This window comes from Oncorhynchus nerka, linkage group LG28 (genome assembly GCF_034236695.1).
Source record: "Oncorhynchus nerka isolate Pitt River linkage group LG28, Oner_Uvic_2.0, whole genome shotgun sequence".
In the NCBI taxonomy this organism is placed as follows: Eukaryota; Metazoa; Chordata; class Actinopteri; order Salmoniformes; family Salmonidae; genus Oncorhynchus; species Oncorhynchus nerka.
The window spans coordinates 69539596-69560087 of NC_088423.1; the positions used below are offsets into that span (position 1 = coordinate 69539596).

Sequence of the window (20492 nt, forward strand, 5' to 3'; positions counted from 1 at the left end):
CACTGAACCAAAGGAGACGATCATGTATAGTTCTTCAGGAATGTTTTCAAATATGTGCTAGTCTTTGTTTTAACCCTTTAATCTGTGATTGGAATGAATCTCAAGGTCTATGCACAAAGTCAAGGCCGTTTTTTAAAATTAACTTAATATTGTTACTACATTTGTAATAAACTCCTTAGTTTAGGTTACAATTGAATCAACAGTGTATTCAATTGCATTAAATGAACTCATCTATACAGGCCTCAGTGTGATTTGGTTTAGATCCCTTCCCAACCTGTGTTGTGTTCTAGCTGATAGCTGCTCTGTTTATTGCAGGGGGGGGGGGGGTTTGGCTCAACATACCAATCAAGTGGGCAAACATCCTCCTTCTGTCAGCAAGAAATAGACATTACTGGCACAATCCTCTAGGACTGTATGCAGGTCATAATGGAATAAAATGTACTACACTGTTATGAGTGGGTAACAGTGTCAATGTAATGATGCTTTTACAATCCTAGACACAGAGGTGGCCACGTGGTCAGTGCCTGTGTGCTGTGCATGACATCACTGATTCATTCTCTTTTTGAGCAGGTGTCCTACAAATGACCTTCTTCTGAGCTGAGGAAACCGCCCATGGAAAACAATGTGCTTTTATTGCCTAATGCAAATTTCTTGAAATAACTATTTCTGTGTAGTCTGTGTATATTCCCAGGATGCCACACTATGTGGGCTGAGAGGCCTGTATAGGGGTTCTGAAGCAGAGAGAGGAGGGGAGACAGAGAGAGAGAGAGTGAGAGAGCAATAGAGGGAGAGAGCCATAGAGTGAGAGAGAGGGAAAGGGCAGGAGGGGGAGAGAGAGCAATAGAGTGACAGAAAGAGAGAGAGAGAGAGAGAGAGGGGAAAAGAAAGAGGAGAGCAATAGTGAGAGATTTCCCTCTAGCTATTGGGTATACAGAACTGCAGAAGTAGGTGCTGCCATGAATGCTAATATAAGTCACGAGCCAGAGCCCAGAGACTTCCCCTCCCCTCCTCCACTAGGAGGTTTGTAGTAGCAGCCAATAGGAAGATTATTATGCTCCTCCCCCTTCTCCTCCCTCCTCTAGACCATGGTTGCCAAAGCTGGCCCGCCGTGGGGGAGGGAGGTAGTGAGGGGAGCTTCCTCACTACCCAAGGCTGCCTGCCTGCGCTCTCTGATGACAAATCCTGCTTGAGCCTCCCTCTATGTCCTTGAGAAATGGACCCTTGGGTTGGTTGCTCTGTTAACAAATACACAAAATGATTATACTAGTAAAGAGCTAGTGGTTGTTATAGTGTAGTGCAGCAGTAGTCAAGCTGTTGTTCAGCTCGTCTTTGTTTGCCACGATTATATACTTTGTCCTCTTCTGTTTAGCTATTGTTTTTTTCTTCCACCAGATAGGTTTGCTGAAGATGAAACCTTATTCATTTCCTTGCTTTGGTTTGAATGACAGGACAGCAGTTATTTGGAAGTCAGTGATTGGACATGTAAAAATGTATGTTGTTCAAATTTCCTTTATTCATTCAACCTCATATTTGTATAATTTCATGATAATTTCAAGGTTACATCACTCTTTTCATATCCAAGTGCCTTCCTGAATCAATTTGTACTGTTTAAAGAACCTTGTTGCTGTCAATATCAAATTGAGTTCTACTGTATGCATTAGGCATAATGATAATACAGTCAGGTTCAGGAAGTTATCAAGTGCCAGTGGTTCCAAACCAAAGATGCTTTGGTGCTGGTCATCACCTTAAAGATCATTACTTCCACAACTCCAGGTAGTCTAGCGGGTAAGCGTGTTGGGCCACTAACCCAAATCCCTAAAACGACTAGTTGAAAAATCTGTCAATGTGCCTTATTTGCACCTTTAAGTTGCTCTGGATAAGAGCGGTTGCTAAAATGTAAATGTAGTGTCATTATGATTATCTATCATCTCAAAATGGGCGCGGGAACAAGAGGTACTAGGCCTGAGACTAATCATCATTCTAATTTTACAGACTTCATTTTGTGAGAATATTTGAAGTGAGTTTTTTTAAGCCCATCTATTGTACGGTAACAACAGAACCAAAGACAGATACAGGGTTTAGTGTTGCAGGTATTTTCCTGCCGCTCCATGTTGTGTTTCTTTATGTATTTGTGTTTTTGTTGTCTTCTGTTCCAGCCACAACTCCCACCCAGTCTGTGTGTGGGGAACAGTCAGTACAGTTACAGTTCTGCTATAGTGTTGAGCCCCAACTCCCACGCACGTCCCCCACCCAGTCTGTGTGTGGGGAACAGTCAGTACAGTTACAGTTCTGCTATAGTGTTGAGCCCCAACTCCCACGCACGTCCCCCACCCAGTCTGTGTGTGGGGAACAGTCAGTACAGTTACAGTTCTGCTATAGTGTTGAGCCCCAACTCCCACGCACGTCCCCCACCCAGTCTGTGTGTGGGGAACAGTCAGTACAGTTACAGTTCTGCTATAGTGTTGAGCCCCAACTCCCACACACGTCCCCCACCCAGTCTGTATGTGGGGAACAGTCAGTACAGTTACAGTTCTGCTATAGTGTTGAGCCCCAACTCCCACGCACGTCCCCCACCCAGTCTGTGTGTGGGGAACAGTCAGTACAGTTACAGTTCTGCTATAGTGTTGAGCCCCAACTCCCAGTTACAGTTCGCACGTCCCCCACCCAGTCTGTGTGTGGGGAACAGTCAGTACAGTTACAGTTCTGCTATAGTGTTGAGCCCCAACTCCCACACACGTCCCCCACCCAGTCTGTATGTGGGGAACAGTCAGTACAGTTACAGTTCTGCTATAGTGTTGAGCCCTAACTCCCACGCACGTCCCCCACTGTGTGTGGGGAACAGTCAGTACAGTTACAGTTCTGCTATAGTGTTGAGCCCCAACTTGCACGTCCCCCACCCAGTCTGTGTGTGGGGAACAGTCAGTACAGTTACAGTTCTGCTATAGTGTTGAGCCCCAACTCCCACACACGTCCCCCACCCAGTCTGTGTGTGGGGAACAGTCAGTACAGTTACAGTTCTGCTATAGTGTTGAGCCCCAACTCCCACGCACGTCCCCCACCCAGTCTGTGTGTGGGGAACAGTCAGTACAGTTACAGTTCTGCTATAGTGTTGAGCCCCAACTCCCCACGTCCCCACCCAGTCCCCCACCCAGTCTGTGTGTGGGGAACAGTCAGTACAGTTACAGTTCTGCTATAGTGTTGAGCCCCAACTCCCACACACGTCCCCCACCCAGTCTGTGTGTGGGGAACAGTCAGTACAGTTACAGTTCTGCTATAGTGTTGAGCCCCAACTCCCACGCACGTCCCCCACCCAGTCTGTGTGTGGGGAATAGTTAGTACAGTTACAGTTCTGCTATAGTGTTGAGCTCCAACTCCCACGCACGTCCCCCACCCAGTCTGTATGTGGGGAACAGTCAGTACAGTTACAGTTCTGCTATAGTGTTGAGCCCCAGTTCAATGATAAGGGGTTGCTGTCTTTCTGTGTGTTTCAGAGCCCAAGATCAATGCGTCAGATCAGATCATCCTGCCCTCGGAGACCAAAGGACCCCCTGTCACCCTGCAGTGTAGCCTGACCAACGCCCACGAAGGCCAACAAGAGAGCTTCTGGATGAAGAACGGAGTGGAGATCGCAGACACACGGAACGAGCAGAAGAACACAGAGTACATGTGAGTCCTTACTTATTCTGTAGTTCTCTTACTAGAGCATTCAACAAAGCCCTTCTAATTGTCACACAGACTATCAACACTAAGACCAATCACCCTGAGATGGAAATAAGAGCCATGTTGCCAAGTCCTTTAGTGAAAACAGTTGTTGGGCAGCTCCATCCCTTGCAGGGCATAGCCATCAGAGCAGCCCCTGAGCTTAGAGCAGAGCAACCAGCCCCTGTACTGCACAACACCCCCATAGACATCTCCCAGACTCTCCCAGCCAGGCGCGGACGGCTACATGAGGAGACCACTGGGCAGCTCCTTTCCTGTCACATTACATTTCAGTACTCTATTAATGGCTGACCCCAGAACAGACAGCCCCATCCTAACCTCTCCTCTCTCCTGGCTGCCTAAAACACAGCACAGAGCTAACAATGTACGCTAAGGACTTCCACACAACATGCATCATTAGGTGATGTATCATTGCATCATTGGGTGATGTACAGTGATATACAACAGAATTAGAGAAAATTTTATTTTTGACTGAGCTCAAGTTATGGAGTAACTGATATTTTGTGGTTTGTTGCAGAATCAAGAAACCAAGGTCAGACGACGCAGGGGAGTACATGTGTGTTTACACGTTTGAAATGGCTCCCAACGCCAACGCCACTATTGAGGTAAAAGGTAAGACTCTCCGACCACCTGATCTCACTCACGGTATAAACAAATGACAGATACTCTGTTGATTTTTATAATTCATCAATACTGTCACTTTCATTTGACCCTCTGCCATACCTAGAGAGGTACAGTTCTCCTATGAGGGATCTGATGGATAACACAATCTAGAGCTACTTCCTGTGAACAGATCCCCTTCCAGTGACAGACGTTGAGATGTTGGTCCGGTGATGTGTTTTGGTGTTGACAGGCTGGTCTCTGGAGGCTGCTGCCACTCATTGAGAGGACAGGGCAGGACAGGCCAGCTGAAGGGAGGGACAGAGTCCTGTCTTCTCTGCTCTCTCTGTACACTCGATTCACACAGACTTCCTTCAGGCTACTGTCTCCTCTGTAGACACAGTGATTTACTTGATTTTTTCGTCAGATTATTATTAAGATTTTGCACCATATAATTGGCACAGGACCAAGGGTATCGTATTTGTGTCGCGTTTGTTAATTTTTTAAGGGTAACTGACGATAATGAGTGATAATGTGTCAAATAATGTGGCTTATTCTGTACCGTATATGTTGGATAACATTGTTTCACATTTGAAAGCACATATTCATAATTGTTAGGATCATTCATTGACGTGAAAGATGCTTATAGAAAAACTAAAACCATAGCGAGATAGAAGTTGACAGCTCACCCTTCAAGTGGAATAAGGGATTTTACTCTGGGTGAGAAAGGACTTGCAAAACCCTGTTCTAGAGAAGCTTGCCTGCACGTACAGTGTTAAGCCAATTTGTTGTGACATTGCTATGGTTGTGCATAGTGAGCTTGCCATTGACTGTTATGCCTGCCTGGCTGTATTAAGCGCTAGCTGCCTGCGTGGTTGGTTGGTTGCGTAACGCGTGTGATGACCGTGTATGCTCTGCAGCTCTGCTGCTTCCTCCAGCCTGAGATGACAGGCCTCATCTCCAATCAAAGCTCAGCGTCCTGACCCTAGGGCCGTGTGAAGGGAGGTAGGCAGGCAGGCAGCCAGGGAGGCTTGCTGCCCCTGGCTGTTAGAGCCTGTACAACACACCGTTTCCTGGACATACAAACACCATGGCAGCACTGCCTCTCAACATTATTGTTTACTGACTGGGAGTATTAACTGAATTGTTGACAGACGCTGTTAGTCGTATTTTGGATGCTAATGTCTTGGTTTGGAGGAAGCATTGGCACGACAATCATTTTTGAGATAGATTTAGATACATTTGCAGGCTTTCCTGTTAATTATTACAGTTAAGGACCGATTGAGGAATAGACTCAATAAAAGCTACAGCAAATGATCATTCTAAGCAGAAATACATGATAGTTGTGACCAACTGCATCCAATTAGTCTTGCCCTGCCTTATACAAGGGCACCGAGTCCCATACCATTAAACCCATACTCGGTTGTACCACCAGGTCCCATACATTAAGCATGGTAGAGGGGCCGAGCCTGTGTGCTCTCTGCTCCTGGCAGCCGAGCTCTGAGCTCCCCCCAGCTGCAGTGTCCTTGGCGCTCCCATCTCTCCACCTCTCAGCTCAGAGCAAGGCAACAGATGGAGGCTTGTGTGATGGTGGTGTGGGATTAAGGTTCAGAATCCGCTCCCAGCCATTTGTAATGGCAGGACTTTGTTGTCCACGATGATACAGTAAGCTGCTGTCCTGAGCATGCATATTTTGCGCATCCCAATTGTCCTTCGTATTTTTATATATCCGATTTTGTTGTGTGCTATCTACGCATTTTTTAAAGAGATAATTCCACATGCCCTGTTGATTGAATCAAATCAATTATCAATTTTGCAGATCTAGATTTCTTTCAAATTCCTATTTTTTGTCAAACGCACAGTACAGGCCCACAGGATAATGTGTCATATAATTCTTTATACCATGACATTGTTGAATACTTGTTTCTGATTGGCTTGAAGGGCATTTTAGAGCATGCATTATTTCTCTATGAAGTACAGTATATTTGCACGGTAGAATTCAATGGCTATAGTGTTTGAGCTGCTTTTGAAAGCAAAAGTCGAATTGAAAACATTATTGGCATCGTTTCATTCGATTTTTACAATAGTAAGCTAGGACTGAATGTTTGGTTAGTAAACTTGAAAGCTGCTCCGGTGGATGTTGAACACATTTCTACCTGCAAATTAACACATTTCCAGCAGTAAATGTGTTAAATTATAGCCATGGTATGCAAGGGATAATCATCTCGGGGCTCTATGCTTTCTCTGTAAAATAATTCAACTTTGTTAGTTCCACTCCACACGATCATCACATTTGAGCTCAAATGCTCTTTAAATTCAGTGGAGAGATGGGAGGTATCAAAAACAGTAAATAGAAATGGGACTGCCTAATCGCCTCTTCCAGATAGACCACCAGAAGTTGTCTCTTTCTCTATATATTTCTGACACACAGGCAGACAGACACATCCACACAGCAGCACTGTAGATCAGTAATCACACAAGCTGTTGGGGGTGTGAAATGGAAGATTTCTGCCTGTTTTGGCACCACTCAGAGGGCAGTCGGTCTCCATGCTGTCAGTCAGTCACAGTGGAAGTGAGCTGGGGATAACGAAGACAGAGATAAACGTGGCCCCTCCCCCACTAGCCAGCGAGCACGTGTGCACCATAGTTACAGTAGGAAGGATGATGTCACTTTGAGCTCAAGCCACTGCTGCTCAATCATCCTCCATGACAACGGCCACTGCCGCGCTGCAGAAAACGCTGCAGCACCAGGCCAGCCTCTCCCCTGATCCTGCTTAATTGCATGGAAGGAATTACCGTAATTTCAAGGATTAGCAAAAGGCTGTGGCAGTTGTCTCCCGGCTCCAGAGCCGAGTTAAACAGAGGATTCTGTCTGAAAACCCAGGGTGTCGCTGGGTTGGCGAATCTCACCTTTGAGAAAGTCTGTCACTTGTTGACTATGAACTGAAACTCTGCAAGATATGTAGGCCTACACCTTCAAAGGGCATACTTGGAAGTAAGCCACAGCAAACCATGAGCTCTACCTTTTAAAGAAACTTGGAAATTGAATAAAGCAGCTAAATGTGTCCCTGCCTCGATCACTGTTGTGATAAAGCATTGATTCCAGTGTAAGTCCTTCTTCAGGGAAGTCAGTGCCTCACAGCTAAATCACAGAAGAATTCCCCAAATCCTTTCATAATTTACCATCACTTTCATGTACATCTTAATGTGAGTTACCATAATCAAAATGGGTCCCGACAGACTTGACTATATCATCTGATGTCTTGTTATTAAGAGAAGCCGATGAGGAACGACTTTGACACAAACATAGAACGTCTTGCATACATTTTTTATTCAAATGCATTTCACTCCCTTTTCCCCTTGTTTTAGCGGCACCTGAGATCACGGGCCACAAGCGCAGTGACAATAAGAACGAGGGGCAGAGTGCTCTGTTGTACTGTAAGTCTGTGGGCTACCCCTTTCCCATCTGGACATGGCGTAAACTGGATGGCTCAAACTACATGGTACGTGTCCTCTTCCTTGGCTCTATTATAACTCATGCTAGATCAGGGACTCCCAAACTTTCTTAGCCCACGACCCCATTTTGATATCTGAAAATGTTCGCGATCCCAACCATGTGAAAAGAATTATGTTATTAACAGCCAATGTTTACTTTTTTATTTGGGGCTTTGGCAGTCAATTGAAAAGCATTCAACAGTAGTTCTGATTGACGGTGAGTTGAGAAGACATACTTTTAATGTGGGGCTATGACAAATCAATTGCAAATTAGTCTGACATAATGTATCTTATCTCACCACCACTAATGATATGGGTGTGCTTAATGAATGTTGTGTCGGAGCTTCTCAAAGTCAGGGGGCGTGGTCGACAGTGCGCACCTCATATCTGCTGTCACATCCAACCTGGATCAATATTTGGTTATAATGCAGACGAGAGCACTGATGGTGGTTTCAAAACAACTGGGAACTCTGAAAAATACGAGGTCGAATCATCACGTCAGTGATGTTCAGGTCGGAAAGTCGGACCTCAAGAAAGAGGCCCGAGTTCCCGAGTTTGAATTCTGAGTTGGATGATCATTCAAAATTATTTTTCCCAGTCGGAGCTCGGTTTTTTCCCCGAATTCCCAGTTGCCTTGAATGCACTGAAGTCGGAAGTCAGAGATTTCCGAGTTCCCAGTTGTTTTGAACGCGGCATTAATGCTCAGGGGAGACGGCAGAGTATTATTCCCTTTGAGTAAGGAACCAAAACTCCTCCTCAGTGACCGTGAATGCATTCGGTCACGACAGCTCGATCAGCTGTTCCATTTCACATCGGCATGTCAACTGAGCCAGAATCACAGTCAAACGGATTAGGAAGTAGGTCCGAAAGTGCTCTTCCAAGCATTGGAGGTGAGTAGTCATCACTCATGTGGGACACTTACTGATGCTGTTTTCTGTTAGACACATGCACAGCGAAGGGAAGGGGGCATGGTTTGCTTTTGAAAGACTCTCTCTCCAATAAGAATGATTTCCTCTGAATCCACTGATTTGGTCACTCATCTGTAGAAGGATTTTGTATTTCCCCTGCATGCTTGCGTTCAGTTTGGTCAGTTTCCCAAATATGTCTGTTACATAGGCAAGGAGACACATTTTCTTTTAAAGTCACATAAAGTCAACCAAGTCTGTTTTTTGTTGTTGTGAATGACAATTGTTCCTCTCTCAATGCAAAGAAAAAAGTTCAACCACCAAGCCTCGTGTGAAATAGAACCCTGTAATGCTCTGATCCCATATCTCCACATATTTTAGCGAACAGGTGTGTGCGCAGTGGATGTGGTTTGATGTATACTGAACAAAAATCTAAATGCAACATGTAAAGTGTTGGTCCCATGTTTCATTAGCTGAAATAAAAGACAATGTCCATACGCACAAAAAGTGTATTTCTCTCAAATGCAGAGATAATCCATCCACCTGACAGGTGTGGCATATCAATAAGTTGATTAAACTACATGATCATTACACAGGTGCACCTTGTGCTGGGGACAATAAAAGGCCACTCTAAAATGTGCAGTTTTCTCACACAACATGCCACAGATGGATGTCTCATGTTTTGAGGGAGCGTACAATTGGCATGCTGATGTACAGTAACAGTGTTGCTTCTGTCCCTCTCCTCACCCCTACTTGGGCTTGAACCAGGGACCCTCTGCACACATCAACAACTGCCTCCCACGTAGCATCGTTACCTATTGCTCCACAAAGGTTACGGCCCTTGCCATACAATACATCCATATGGCAGAGGGAGACACATTCATAACTAGAGTGCAGAGGCCTGCCCTCCGTCCCGCCATAGATGGAGCCCCATCTGTGCAAAAGCCCACCATTCGATCCCATGGAATCTGTTTTTCGTCAATATAGCCAAGCAGCACACTGAACATCCTCTGTGCTGTTTCATGTTCGGAAATCGTGAGACAGAACAATATGTCCTTGTGAATAGCATCCCCTGACGTGTATAGCGAACAAAACTCATGCATGGCCATCTCGGCCCTCACAGCTAGCGTCCATTTAGAGAGCATTAGCTGGGGAGTTTGAGTTGTTCAGTCAGTATTCTCTTAATGGCTAGCAAAAGCATAAATTCTTTAGCAGTGTTATCTGACAAAGGTATTGATGTGAGTTTCTGTGCCTCTGCCTTCCCACGCATTGTTTTCACCTTATCAATTGCGGCCAGTAATATCAAAGTCTCTGCAATAGTGTGTGGTTTCATAGCATAGAGGGCCTAGTCATTCACCGTGGGAATGATTCAAGTGCAACGGTCAAGTGCAGTCTTTTCCCATGATCTAAAGGGGCTTTCTGGTTGAATTTTAGATTTGAATCTTTTTCATTTAGATTAAGGTTAACCACATTACAATGATTTTGAGATACAAAGATGATATTATAAAATACATATATTTTTTGGTACATTTTGTCCCGGATTTTTTTAAAATCTCCCTCGACCCCATTTTCATATCAGGTGACCCCGCATGGACCCTAGTTTGGGAACCGCTGTGCTAAACTACTGTGATCACTGTCTGGAATGTGATCGTAAAATTGTCTGTAACATAGAAATAATTGATATGCTAATTTACCCTCCTCCTCTAGGAAATCGACAACTCCTCTGGCCGCTTCTTCATCACCAACAAAGACAACTACACAGAGCTGAACATCGTCAACCTGAACCGCACCTCGGACCCTGGTGAATACCAGTGCAACGCTACCAACCACATTGGCACCAAGTCCATGTCGTCCATCCTGCGGGTGCGCAGCCACCTGGCACCCCTCTGGCCCTTCCTGGGGGTGCTAGCGGAGATCATCATCCTGGTGGTCATCATCGTAGTGTATGAAAAACGCAAGAGGCCAGACGATGTGTTGGACGGTAAGACAACGTTAAATATAGTATTATATTGTATCTCTTTGGGGAGACAAGACAACCTCTCGCCATGTTGTCATCGTCAGGCCTGTTTGATTATAATACTAGTCAGCGTTACTGGATGCTGTCATTGAAATGACTGTACAGTACGTTACCTTAACAGGAAAAAGGGTTCTCGATCTCACCTGAAAGAGACCAACATGCTAGCAGCGGCAGGGAGTATGTACTGATTCAAGCAGTGCTTGTGGCCATGGGGTAAAATCAGGGAGGAAGAGGGAATTATGACCCAGGAAATAAGCTGCTGCTCCTAGAACAATACAAAGACATTCTCACTCCAGTTAAACAATGATTCAAATATCTGATTATGGGGCTGCGCTCGGCTAGAAGTTCAACAGCCATCAAGAACCAATTCAAACAGGGTTCCTCTACCATCAGCGCACACATTTATTACACTGTTACCAAGTGAACATGTTGCGGAGGCTATAAACACGGTGCTGAATATTCATGACGCTGACTCTGCTGTGTTAGCAGTAGCAGCGGAGACCCACTGTGAATAATTGACCTCTGTCGGGGGACACGCTCCCTGGATGCTCCGTCAGTACTGAGAAGGGAGACAGAGACACCGCTGGCTGTCACACAGCGCAGCGCCACACATTAGCTGCATAATAATATGACCTTTAGAGATGCTCCACATTAGTAAACCAGGAGGGGGTCCACAGCTAACCTTTTAAATGAAAGAGTTGAAGTGCCGTTGCGGTCTCGCTAATGATGATAACCAGGGACCATTTTATCACCCCATCTGGAGAACTGATCAATTAATTTCATTGACAATAATTTCAGACAGGGAATCAGGGGAAGTTTGACGTGTTATTTTGGCTTTGTCCTACAAGTTCTGCCTATGGCTGAGGGCTTAAAGTAGAGAATCGAAAATCCCTGTTACCTACTCCAATCAAAGCCCGTCACATCCACAGGTAAGTTATTCTCAAAGTAGCCTACGTTGGTAACTACTGTACTACTTTTACAGAGTAATATCTGTTCTAATAACAAAACCACTTGATAACATACAATAATATAAACTGTTAAAGCTAGATTTAAAAGTGTCAAAGTCAAACAAAGGCATAATAATTTGAGTGTAGAGTCAAAGCCAAAAAGGCCGTTGAGGCTTCACCCACCCACGGTTCTATCAACTTTATTCAGGATATCAGCAAGATATGAATTCATTGGTTAATATGACTTCTTTCCCCCTCTCTCCAAATGGCATCATTATCTAAACGGTTGGTAAGTGAGAGATCTTGCATGTTTTCAGAGAATGATTTTTTGATTTGATCCGTTTCTACTACAGTCCATCCAGACGACCATGTCAACACCCTTCTATCAGATTATTTGACTACAAGTTGTTTGGTGTCTTTGCATAGACAATATATATGTTGAAATGATGTATTTATTCCATTCATATTCATTTCCATTAAGAGGGGCCAACGCAGTTTGACATGTTTTCTCCTGTATAGGTGGTGGTCTCTGATGTTTAAAACATACATTGCTATCAGCCTACTGAAATGCACTGCTATGTTTATAGCTGTATACATTTTATACCAGTCTTCTTCACTTGTCTTATATAGGAGTGTTCAATCACTCAAACCGCCCCACACACGAGGAGAGATAGTATGCACTCTAGGTTCCCCAAGGCACTGATATACTGTAGATGCTATCATAAAAAAAAAAAAAGACTGGGTAGATTAAAAAGATAAATTATGCATACTCCTATTTCTGAAGTCTGAATTGTGTATGCACTGTATAATCCTTCCCATGATGGTTTCAGCGTTAAATATTGTTACATTGCAGTACACGATTAAACAGAAATGATGTAAAGTCACCAATAAAGTAAGCATTGGCTTTGTGTACAGTGTGAAGACAGTGTAGTGCTTTGACAAACACCAATCAATCTCCTGCACCCGTAGGCAAGGCCTCCAGTTTGGCAAGGGTTTATGTACTGGAGGAGGGGGAGAGAGAGAGACATTCGCTTTGGTGTAGAACGGGTTGGCAACAGCGTGATATTTTGTTTGCCCCCCAACGAGTAGATGAAGGTAGATTATCTGCCATATTCATATCAAGTGAATCAGAGATGCAGAACACTGCATCACTTGTGCTAATAGCCAGCTCTGAAATCTCCTTTTAGTATCCTCTATCCCCAAGAGCTTTGTTATATGTAGGTGTACATTATGAATTCTGTCTTCATGATGGCTAAATTGGGTATCAACACTGATAAATGCACTGCCAAGTGATCCAAAGCAAAGGTTGAGTTTTTTTGGAAAGCAAATACATTTTTAAAGAACCTGTTGTGAGGGTTCCACTTTCTTTTAGTGTGTGGGATCATTAGGGAACAACCAGGAAAAATGACACTAGGCAAAATGTAGGACGGCAGGTAGCCTAGCGTTTAAGAGCGTGAAGCCGTTAATTAACCAAAAGGTTGCTGGTTCGAATCCCTGAGCTGACTAGGTGAAAAGTCACCCTGGATAAGCATGTCTGCTAAATGACTAAACTGTAAAAATGTAATGCAGAGCATATCAACCCATTGGCATACAATAATAACTTGCTGAATACATTGATCTTACCCTGGCTATACTCTTAATATTCTCCACACTGTAAAAGTCAGGGTTTTTGTTTGTTTGCAATTTTATGACTTGAATCACATATTCTAAACATGATCTTTGCCCGACTGGATAACTGTGCACCCAGGGGCTAGTTGTAAGTGAACTCAGATGGTAGTGTAAAGGTGGGGATTGGGCACTTACAAACAGACGTGCCCCCTCTGTCCCCAAGACTGTCTCACAGGCAGCCATGCTGTCCCGTCTCACATTGTGACCACCATACTCCCCCCATTTAACTGCCAATGGCATGCTGCTGCTTTCTGGGCCCGTATTCATAAAGCGTCTCATAGTTTAGTGCTGATCTAGGATCAGGTCCCCCCTCTCTATATAATCTTACGGATTATGATCTAAAAGGCTCAACTGATCCTACATCAGCACTTCTACTCTGAAATGGTTACGTGCCCCAGATCTCTGGTTGCATGCTACTGAACACACTTTCACTCTCCATGCATACTATACTGACCTACTGACCCATTCTTTCTCGTGTGTGGTCAAACACATGCCACTGTGGCACCTTGAAAGAGTGGTTATCTGTACTAACTAGCTAATCACTAACGTGCGATGATGTCCACTGACACTGCATGCTGCTGTGTAATTCAACTCTACACTAAAAACGTTATTCTACTAAAACATTTTTTTTTGCTCATTCATGTACACGTAAAGCCTGCTTTCACAACTCAAGAGCTTTTATTGTCAGACTCTGTCAAATTAAAAATGCAGACCTGGAGACTTAAAAAAAGTTCACTTTATTCCTATAACTTCGGCATTCTGTAATGACAACTGGAACTTTGGAACAACCCATGCAAAAGACCCATACTTCGGGATCCACAAGGGAACTTGAAGAAAACCGGAACATTGAAAATGTTAACATCAGTTGCAAATTTGCAATAGTTCACACTGACGTGATGTGACTAACTTTTAAACTGCTACAGTCATGTAACAATCATTTAATTGAATCCATTTGATATTTAATTACAGTTAAGATGTCAACATCAACATTTGAAAGAAAATATGGGAGCAGTGTGTTGGACACTTCTGAGGGACGACCATGTTGTCTAATATTCCATTGTTTTTGTGCTCTTTCCACTCTTCTCTCCCCTTGTGACGAAGATGATGAGCCAGCCGTACCAACGTAAGTATGATAAATATTCTGTTCTCTCGAGACTACAATAAAAACAATATACATACAGGACATTCGAAAAGTATTCAAACCCCTCGACTTTCCCCACATTTTTCTACATTACAGCCTTATTCTAAAATTGAACAACACACAATACACCATAATGACAAAGTAAAAACAGCTTTTTATACATTTTTGCAAATGTATAAAAAGAAAACAACTGAAATATCACATAGGTATTCAGACCCTTTACTCAGTACATTGTAGAATCACCTTTGGCAGCGATTACAGCCTTGAGTCTTCTTGGCACACCTGTATTTGGGGAGTTTCTCCCATTCTTCTCTGCAGATCCTCTCAAGCTCTGTCAGGTTGGATGGGGAGCATTGCTGCACAGCAATTTCTTTAGGTCTCTACAGAGATGTTCTATCGTGTTCAAGTATGGGCTCTGGCTGGGCCACTCAAGGATATTCAGAGATTTGTCCCAAAGCCACTCCTGTGTTGTCATGGCTGTGTGCTTAGGGTCGTTGTCCTGTTGGAAGGTGAACCTTTGCCCCCAGTCTGAGATCCTGAGCAGGTTTTCATCAAGGATCTCTCTGTACTTTGCTCCGTTCATCTTTCCCTCGATCCTGACTAGTCTCCCAGTCCCTGCCGCTGAAAAACATACCCACAGCATAATGCTGCCACCACAATGTTTCACCGTAGGGATGGTGCCAGTTTTCCTAAAAACGTGACGCTTGGCATTCAGGCCAAAGAGTTCAATCTAACATCAGACCAGATAATTTTGTTTCTCATGGTCAGAGTCCTTTAGGTGCCTCTTAGCAAACTCCAAGCGAGCTGTCGTGCATTTTTACTGAGGAGTGGCTTCCATCTGGCCACTCTACCATAAAAGCGTGATTGGTGGAGTGCTGCAGAGATGGCTGTCCTTCTGGAAGGTTCTCCCATCTCCGGAGGAACATCGGGTTCTTGGTCACCTCCCTGACCAAGGCCCTTCTCTCCTGGTTGCCCAGTTTGGCCTCTAGGAAGAATCTTGGTGATTCCAAACTTCTTCAATTTAAAAATGATGGAGGCCACTGCTGTTGTTGGGGACCTTCAATGCTTTTACTTTTTTTTATCCTTCCCAAATCTGTGCAGACACAATCCTGTCTCTGAGCTCTGAGGACAACTCCTTTGACCTCATGGCTTGGTTTTTGCTCTGACATGCACTGTGGGATCTCAAATAGACAGGTGTGTGCCTTTCCAAATCATGTCCAATCAATTTAGTTTACCACAGGTGGACTCCAATCAAGTTGTAGAAACATCTCAAGGATAATCAATGGAAACAGGATGCACCTGAGCTCAATTTCGAGACTCATAGCAAATGATTTGAAAACTTATTTACATAAGGTATTTCTGTTTTACAACAATTTCTAAAAACCTGTTTTTCCTTTGTCATTATGGGGTTTTATGTGTAGATTGATGAGGGGAAAAAATTATTGAATACATTTTACAATAGGTCTGTAAAGTAACAAAATGTGGAAAAAAGGGGTCTGAATACTTTCCGAATGCACCGTATATACAGGTGGAGCCAGAAGTTTAAATACACTTAGGTTGGAGTCATTAAAACTTGTTTTTCAACCACTCCACAAATGTCTTGTTAACAAACTATAGTTTTGGCAAGTTGGTTAGGACATCTACTTTGTGCATTGACAAGTCATTTTTCCAACAATTGTTTACAGACAGATTATTTCACTTACAATTCACTGTATCACAATTTCGGTGCGTCAGAAGTTTACATACACTAAGTTGACTGTGCCTTTAAACAGGTTGGAAAATTGCAGAAAATGATGTATTTATAAATCCCTTCTTACATCAGCTGATATCTCAAAGTGCTGTACAGAAAACCAGCCTAAAACCCCAAACAGCAAGCAATGTAGGTGTAGAAGCACGGTGGCTAGGAAAAACTCCCTAGAAAGGCCAAAACCCAGGAAGAAACCTAGAGAGGAACCAGGCTATGAGGGGTGGCCAGTCCTCTTCTGGCTGTGCCGGGTGGAGATTATAACCGAACATGGCCAAGATGTTCAAATGTTCATAAATGACCAGCATGGTCAAATAATACTAATCACAGTAGTTGTCGAGGGTGCAGCAAGTCAGCACCTCAAGAGTAAATGTCAGTTGGCATTTCATACCCGTTCATTAAGAGTATCTATACCGCTCCTGCTGTCTCTAGAGAGTTGAAAACAGCAGGTCTGGGACAGGTAGCACATCCGGTGAACAGGAGCAGCAGCACGGCCAGGTGGACTGGGGACAGCAAGGAGTCATCATGCCAGGTAGTCCTGAGGCATGGTCCTAGGGCTCAGGTCCTCAGAGAGAGAGAAAGAGAGAAGACAGGAGAAGATAAGACAGGAGAAGTACTCCAGATATAACACACTGACCCTAGCCCCCCGACACATAAACTACTGCAGCATAAATACTGGAGGCTGAGACAGGAGGGGTCAGGAGACACTGTGGCCCCATCCGATGATACCCCTGGACAGGGCCAAACAGGAAGGATATAACCCCACCCACTTTGCCAAAGCACAGCCCCCACACCACTAGAGGCATATCTTCAACCACCAACTTACCATCCTGAGACAAGGCTGAGTATAGCCCACAAAGATCTCCGCCACGGCACAACCCAAGGGGGGGTGCCAACCCAGACAGGAAGATCAAGAAGATGTTGTTGCCATAGAAAACACAAAATAGTTCCCCAGGCAGGCATATTGACTACAATCAGAGACTGAATAAACACATGGCTGAAATTAAAGTATAGAAGGAGATGAAGGAGGATCTTGTAATGGGCATGGTTGGAGAAGTCAGAACTCTGTGATTGAGTTTCAATTTCCCTGGCTGCACCAAAGCCTTTTCTATTTAATATTGTCATAATACGCACAGGCAGAGACAGCAAGGGCAGTTCGTTGCTCCAGAGCCTTTCTGTTCACCTTCACACTCCTAGGCCAGACTACACTCAATCATATGACCCACTGAAGAGATTAGTCTTCAGTAAAGACTTAAAGGTTGAGACCGAGTCTGCATCTCACATGGGTAGGCAGACCATTCCATAAAAATGGAGCTCTATAGGAGAAAGCCGTGCCTCTAGCTGTTTGCTTAGAAATTCTAGGGACAATTAGGAGGCCTGCGTCTTGTGACCGTAGCGTACGTGTAGGTATGTACGGCAGAACCAAACCGGAAAGATAGGTAGGAGCAAGCCCATGTAATGCTTTGTAGGTTAGCAGTAAAACCTTGAAATCAGCCCTTGCTTTAACAGGAAGCCAGTGTAGGGAGGCTAGCACTGGAGTAATATGATACATTTTTTTGGTTCTAGTCAGGATTCTAGCAGCCGTATGTCATGGCTTTAGAAGCTTCTGGTAGACTAATTGACATCATTTCAGTCAAGTGGAGGTGTATTTCAAGGCCTACCTTCAAACTCAGTGCCTCTTTGCTTGACATCATGGAAAAATCAAAAGCAATCAGCCAAGACCTCACAAAAACAATTGTAGACCTCCACAAGTCTGCTTCATCCTTAGGATCAATTTCCAAATGCCTGAAGGTACCACGTTCATCTGCACAAACAATAGTATGCAAGTATAGACACCATGGGACCACGCAGCCGTCATACCGCTCAGGAAGGAGACGTGTTCTGTCTCCTAGAGATGAATGTACTTTGATGTGAAAAGTGCAAATCAATCCCAGAACAACAGCAAAGGACCTTGTGAAGATGCTGGAGGAAACAGGTACAAAAGTATCTACATCCACAGTAAAACAAGTCCTATATCGACATAACCTGAAAGGCCGCTCAGCAAGGAAGAAGCCACTGCTCCAAAACCACCATAAAAACCGTGGTCCTTCTATTCTGGTTAGAGCCCGTTTGCACTGTTCTGTGAAGGGTGTAGTACATAGCGTTGCACGAGATCTTCAGTTTCTTGGCAATTTCTTGGCAATGGAATAGCCTTAATTTCTCAGAACAAGAATAGACTGATGAGTTTTAGAACGTTATTTGTTTTTGGCCATTTGAGCCTCTAATCAAACACACAAATGCTGATGCTCCAGATATTCAACAAATCTTTAAGAAGGACAGTTTTATTGCTTGTTTAATCAGTACAAATGTTTTCAGCTGTGCTAACATAATTGCAAAACTGTTTTCTAATGACTAAAAGGGTTGCAATCCCGTTAACGGGATGATATGACAACAGCCAGTGAAAGTGCAGGGCACCAAATTCAAAACAACAGAAATCTCATAATTAAAATTCCTCAAACATACATGTATCTTATACCGTTTTAAAGGTCATCTTGTTGTTAATCTCACCACAGTGTCCGATTTCAAATAGGCTTTACAGCGAAAGCACCACAAACGATTATGTTAGGTGACCACCAACTCACAGAAAAATTCAGCAATTTTTCCAGCCAAAGAGAGGAGTCACAAAAAGCACAAATAGAGATAAAATGAATCACTAACCTTTGATGATCTTCATCAGATGACACTCATAGGACTTCATGTTACACAATACATGTATGTTTTGTTTGATAAAGTTCATATTTATAAAAAAAAAATCTCAGTATACATTGACACGTTACGTTCACTAGTTCCAAAAACATCTGGTGATATTGCAGAGAGCCACATCATTTTACAGAAAAACTCATTATAAATGTCGATAAATACAATTGTTAGACATGGAAATATAGATATACTTCTCCTTAATGCAACCGCTGTGTCAGATTTTAAAAAAACTTTAAGGAAAAAGCAAACCATGCAATAATCTGAGACGGCGCTCAGAAAATAAATAAAATTATCCGCCATGTTGGAGTCAACAGAAATCACATTATAAATATTCCCTTACCTTTGACGATCTTCATCAGAATGCACTCCCAGGAATCCTAGTTCCACAATAAATGCTTGATTTGTTCGATAATGTCCATTATATATGTCCAAGTATCTACTTTTGTTAGCATGTTTAGTACACAAATCAACTCTCGTACAGGTCCATCCGAACGTTGGACGTAAACTTCCAAAATGTATATTACAGGTCGAAGAAACTTGTCAAACTAAGTATAGAATCAATCTTTAGGATGTTGTTATCATAAATCTTCAATAAAGTTCCAACCGAAGAATTCCTATGTCTGTAGAGAAGCCATAGAACACAGGTCGCTATCATGTGAAATGCGCGTGACCAGGACTTGGCTCTCTGCCAGACCACTGACTCAAAGAGCTCCCATCCGGCTCCACAACACAGTAGAAGCCTCATCCAAGTTTCTAAAGACGGTTGACATCGAGTGGAAGCCCTAGGAAGTGCAACTTTATCCATATCCCACTGTGTATTCAATAGGGGCTGGGTTTAAAATCGACCAACCTCAGATTTCTCACTTCCTGTTTGGATTTCTTCCCAGGTTTTTGCCTGCCATATGAGTTCTGTTATACTCACAGACATCATTCAAACAGTTTTAGAAACTTCAGAGTGTTTTCTATCCAATACTAATAATAATATGCATATATTAGGAACTGGGACTAAGGAGCAGGCTGTTTACTCTGGGCACCTTTCATCCAAGCTACTCAATACTGCCCCTGCAGCCATAAGAAGATAAATAGCTTTTTAAAATTATAAACTTGGATTAGCTAACACAATGTGTCATTGGAACACAGGAGTGATGGTTGCTGATAATGGGCCTCTGTACGCCTATGTAGATATTCCATTAAAATAATCTGCCGTTTCCAGCTACAATAATAATTTACAACATTAACAATGTTTACACTGTATTTCTGATCAATTTGATGTTATTTTAATGGACAAAAAATGTTTTTCTTTCAAAAACTGACATTTCTAAGTGACCCCAAACTTTTGAACGGTAGTGTACATATCATAATTTCCCCCTTGAACTGACTAAGCTCTTGGTATTTCTTCACTAGGAAAACAAATTCGACAAACAACCACAAAGACAAAAACGTGCGCCAGAGGAATACGAAATGAGAAGCTACTCGTTACAGTGAGTATTCTGGCCTTTAGAAAAAGGAATCTAAG

The 20492-nt window shown here is 43.4% G+C and overlaps 1 protein-coding gene across 2 annotated transcripts in view; it reads left to right on the forward strand.

Moving 5' to 3' along the window:
• LOC115113614 (neuroplastin-like) overlaps window positions 1-20492 on the forward strand; it is a 43424-nt gene that overhangs the window by 21766 nt on the left and 1166 nt on the right. For both annotated transcript variants that reach the window (XM_029641437.2, XM_029641440.2), the window contains 6 exons: window positions 3492-3666; window positions 4238-4332; window positions 7690-7823; window positions 10428-10701; window positions 14454-14475; window positions 20381-20457. In XM_029641437.2, the coding sequence (XP_029497297.1) occupies window positions 3492-3666; window positions 4238-4332; window positions 7690-7823; window positions 10428-10701; window positions 14454-14475; window positions 20381-20441 (761 nt within the window). In that variant the 3' untranslated portion in view covers window positions 20442-20457. The remainder of the gene's footprint in view (window positions 1-3491; window positions 3667-4237; window positions 4333-7689; window positions 7824-10427; window positions 10702-14453; window positions 14476-20380; window positions 20458-20492) is intronic.